Below are 5,000 nucleotides of genomic sequence, written 5' to 3'. Positions count from 1 at the left end.
TAGATAGATAGATAGATAGATAGATAGATAGATAGACAGTGTGTGTTAGAGTACCAGTGGAGGGGGGCAGAGGTGGGGGGCTGTTCATCACTCCAACGTCATCGTAGTTTTCCTCCGGATCCGGTTGGATTCTGAAGGACACAGTCGGGAAATCAAAGTGACACTGAAATCTCCAAAATGTGGATGAGTTGGTATTGCTCATTGATCGTACTTTAGTAGCATTCTGTCGCCATGAAATAACAGCAGACATACAACACGTTATTTTGACATTTTTATTACACGCTCATTATTGGGACCAACACATTGATTCAAATGATCATATTGTTCAATAGCAATGAACCCCGTTTTAACATAATTAACAGTATCTTATTACCGGTATATAAGCCGATATTATTATTGTATTGTATATGCTTATTGGCTAAAAGTCAAAAAGTTTGTGTTTACATCTCTTCACGGTGTATGTGTGTGTGTGTGTGTGTGTGTTTGTGTGTGTGCGCGCGTGTGTCACAGCTGGTGGGCCCCCTGGAGGTGATGCACAAGGTGAAGGCCCACGTTGAAACCCGCGGCAGCAAGACCGACCTGACCCTGTGTGTGTGTGTGTGTGTGTGTGTGTGTGTGTGTGTGTGTGTGTGTGTGTGTGTGTGTGTGTGTGTGTGTGTGTGTGTGTGTGTGTGTGTGTGTGTGTGAAAGTGTGTGTGTGTGTGTGTGTGTGTGTGTGTGTGTGTGTGTGTGAAAGTGTGTGTGTGTGTGTGTGTGTGTGAAAGTGTGAAAGTGTGTGTGTGTGTGTGTGTGAGAAAGTGTGTGTGTGTGTGTGTGTGTGTGTGTGTGTGTGTGTGTGTGTGTGTGTGTGTGTGTGTGTGTGAAAGTGTGTGTGTGTGTGTGTGTGTGTGTGAAAGTGTGTGTGTGTGTGTGTGTGTGTGTGTGTGTGTGTGTGTGTGAAAGTGTGCGTGTTACTCACATGGCTCCCGGATGTCTCGGCGGCAGACTCGGTGCAGGGCCGCTGGACGGCACGGCCGGAGCCGCGTGGTTACTGTGGTTACCGGGGTGAGAGGCGGGCAGAAGTGGGGCCTTCGTCTTCCTCGTGGCATCTTCAAAACAACAAACACACACTCAGCTCCCCGTACATTTCGATAGTTCTTGTCTATTCCTCATTATGCGGGCCCCACGGAATACTCAATCCTGATTGGTCAATGGCGGAAACCAGTTATTCCTGAATAACGGCCGTTGTCTGTTAATAATGGCCAGGGATTCACAGCCCTCGTTTTGATGCACTGTGAGCTACGTTTCTCTTTTTTTCTCAGTCCGGGCATTCTAGTTATAAAATAATTCAAAATAAATATTCCGTCTCTGTGTATTATTTCTTCATCTTATTTCGTCATTTGCCGTGTAATAAGCAGGATCATCAGACTGAATCCCCCGTGACCCACGGGAATCACACGACGTGCGCGGGTTCTAAAAACAGTGCCTTTCACCGGAATGTATCTCCGTCCGCCAGAACTTCCCCATGTGCTAAAACAAACTCAGCCGTGCAGTAACAGAGCGGGGGAAGGGTGGTGTGGGAGGGGGGTGTCGGAAGGTGGTGTGTGGGGGGGACTGCATACGGAACTCCGCTGGGGGGAATAGAGGAACCGAGTAGGTTTCTTTAAGGAAGTTTTGCCTCTCATGCCAAACCAGTCATTCAAATGCGAGCTTTGATAAGTGCAAATACAGTCAAACATGAGCCGCCGGGTTCTAAATCAGCACAGCCGTGGTTTTGTGTCTGTGTGTGTGCGTGTGTAAGTAAGTAAGTAATCCCTGACTAACTAACTTGAATTCAGAACTCTACATTCTTGCCACGTTTTTGCCTCGCAGATCAGCTATTAGGTCATATACGGTATTTCATCACCTTTGCCTAAACCGCAGCGTCTCGTGCAGCCGCTTAATGTTGATGCGGTTGCACGGGCCGATGCACACACCAATATCAAGGAAATGGACCTCGGGACAGCAGCATACAGTCAACGAAACTCATAATCCTGCATTTTGGTCGCGTGAGATTTTCTCAAGGCATCTTGTTTGACCAACTCCGACCAAAGGGAAATAGCAGCCTGGTGGTTATCGAAACAGCGTGTTACGACTATGTGTGTTTTTGGGAGGTGCGCAGCTGTTTGCTTGAGATGCGGCGACGTCCAAATGAGGTTCTAATGAGCGCGCTTTTAAATCGTTGCTGGGAAAAACCCGGAAGAAGCGACGCCAAAAATTCCCTGCTCGCACTGGCTCTAAATGAAAATCAGAAACGGGATGATGCCGTAGACCAGCGCCAAACATTTCAGTCCCGGTGACAGAGTTTGCCGATTGAATCTCGAATCTCTGGAAGTTGACCACGACGTTCTTTCACGTCGGGGTGGATGAAACTAGAGAAGGAGGTTCCGACCGGGGAAGGGGAACTCCAATGGAAAGTTACACTGAACTCAGAAAACAGGAAAATCCAGAGGACTATGGCGTTGTATGACCACTGTGGTGCTGATGATGCCCTGTGTGTGTTTAAACACGGTGGTTGTTTAGCCGTTTGCCTGGCGGCAATAAATAAAAGTTTCCGCGAAAGTGGGTGGAGAACGTTGACTTAACTTTATCGTGTTTTCAAACCACAAATATTAAATGAAGCTGACAAATAACTCACCGCCATTGGAGGCGTTATCCGTTCTGAAGCTCCCCAGGCTGACTCTCGGGGGTCGGTTGGGTTTGGCTGGGGCTGGGCCGAGAGAGAAGATATTGGGCAGGGGCTTCCGCTTCGGCGCCGAAGCGGCGTCTCCGTCCGCGCTATTAGCCGGAGAAAGGGCGGCCGGTGTCTTCCTTAGGAAGCTGGGTTTTTTGCTGGCCAGGGGCTTCGGCGGCGGAGTGGAGTTGTTGGGACTGAGGGGGAGTTTGCTCGCCTGCTCTGCTTTCGGGGCCACGTCTTGGGGCTTTTCCCAGTCCCTGTTGAAGGCGGCGTGGGGGGTGGTCCTGGATATGGGCGGGGGCTTGGAGGCCAGGGCGGTGTCGGCGTTGGCCTCGTTGTGCTGCGTACGCAACCTTGTGATGCTGCTGCTCGGTTTGCGCTGTAGGGAAGGCGGGGGAGGTGCCTTGGGCGCCGTGGAGCCGGGAGTGGACGGAGGATCCGGGTTGTCGTCTTTGACCCAGGGGGGCTTGGGTTTGGAAGTGACCCCAGCTAACGGCGGCTTGGGAAAAGCAGGCTTTGACTCCGGCAGCGTGGAGCTGAGCGAGGGCTTGTGGAGGGGAGGCTTAGGTTTGGGGGTTCTGGCTTCCGCCTCCTGGGAAAGGTGCGTTTTGAAGGGAGGCTGCTTCTTATTACCAAAAGCAGGTTTAGTGCCACCGCCGTCTTCCGGGGTATTGGAAAATCTACTCGCCAGGACCTTTGTATGGGGAGACTCTTGGACCTCTGGAGCACTGCTGGCTGAGACAGTGCTCTTCAGGAAGTTGGGTTTTGGGGGAGTGGGGAAAGCGCTGCCGGAGAGGCTCTCCAACACTGGCTTCTTGGGCTGCAGGGGTGGGCCGGAGGACTGGGTGGGGTGTAGAGCCGTCGCATGGCGCCCTGCCGGGGAAGACGGCTTCTCCTCAGAACCGTTGGTCCCACCGCCCTGAAAGCGAGCCATCATGGCTTTCACATCAGCCTTGTTGGCCTGAAGGATGGGAGGGAGAAATAAGCATTAGAATTTCGGAATTTAAAATGTACCTATTTAGGGGGGTAAATTGCAGTTCATGAGAAACTTGGTCTATTAAACACATAAAGTCTGTTAAAAAACAAACAAAAAAAAACCCATTCCTCGCATCACTAAACAATTATAATACAATTCCCCCCTGTAGTTGTCGGTTAGAATTATAAATAAATAAATAAATAAATAAATAAATAATTGTTTTTTCAACATCCAGGTTTACAGTATCCCTTCGCTCTGAAATGCTCGCTCTCTTTTGCTGTTCTGGTCTGTATTTTCCAATGTTCATCCATATCCACAGTTCACTGACCTTAACTCGCGAAGCTGGTTTCTAAAATACTTTGCCTTTCACTTCTTGAGTCTTACCTTTCCAGTCTTGCCAAAGACTGGAAAGGCGGACAAAGACACTGAACGGCTGTTTCTTAAAAAAAAATAATAATAATAATAATAAAAAATATATAGATATACATATATAAGACAAAACGATTATTTTTCAAATAAAAATAATGACTGAGAATAAATGACTTTATTCTCAGAATTCTGATGTCGGCCTAATCTCAATCCTCTAGTTATTAAATCATCAGCGAGGGAAAATATGTTTGTGAGGGTTGGGGTTCACCAGTTTGACAACTGGCATATTTCAACCACAACCACGCCCGGTTTAACGAGGCTGGTTTGAACGGAGGGACAAGAAGGAAGTGGAGATAAGAGGGAAAGCACAAAGGGAGCAGTGGAGGAATACAACTCCAAAGAACAGGGAAAACTACCACAGTGTGAAGCCAAACAACATTACACAGCGTGTGCTGTTCTTAACGCCATGAAGAGATGAGGATAGTAAGACACTACCTTTACACACCCTGACACCTATCCAGTCAATGCAGCGGCCCGAGGCCTGTCTCAACGGTAATCGTTATTATCCTAAAATCCCACCCCCTAACGGTGACATGGACGGAATTTTTCACTTTGAAATTAAGCCATTCTTGATTTAAACCTGTTGTAAAAAAGTAAATGAATGAGCTCATTAAAGTCATTCGAGTTTGAGACCAATCGGGAATCTGACATCTTGGTTAAAGCTGTTTGTCAAAAAGTGTAAAGAGGAGAGTTCCCTTACTTTCCTAATGTTTTTCAGCCAAGCAAATATAAAAATTGTGCTTAAAATTTTAATTTTTTAATTTAATTTTATGTAATTAATATTGCCATTGATATTGCTATTTATTATTATTATTATTATTATTATTATTATTATTATTATTATTTTACTATCATCATTACTTCTGAGATATGAGAGGAGATGGAGTCTTATTTGAAATA

At 47.0% G+C, this 5,000-nt stretch overlaps 1 protein-coding gene across 1 annotated transcript in view; it reads right to left on the bottom strand.

Moving 5' to 3' along the window:
• fyb1b (FYN binding protein 1 b) overlaps window positions 1-5,000 on the bottom strand; it is a 15,990-nt gene that overhangs the window by 9,533 nt on the left and 1,457 nt on the right. The window contains exons 2-4 of the mRNA XM_080017674.1: window positions 2,657-3,656; window positions 959-1,088; window positions 55-131 (exon numbers count right to left, since the gene is read on the bottom strand). Of these exons, the coding sequence (XP_079873800.1) occupies window positions 55-131; window positions 959-1,088; window positions 2,657-3,656 (1,207 nt within the window). The remainder of the gene's footprint in view (window positions 1-54; window positions 132-958; window positions 1,089-2,656; window positions 3,657-5,000) is intronic.

The sequence above is a fragment of the Zeus faber genome (assembly GCF_960531495.2).
Source record: "Zeus faber genome assembly, chromosome: 17".
NCBI lineage: Eukaryota > Metazoa > Chordata > Actinopteri > Zeiformes > Zeidae > Zeus > Zeus faber.
Note: the sequence above shows the minus strand (reverse complement) of the source record. Positions and strands in the feature narration are given on the sequence as shown.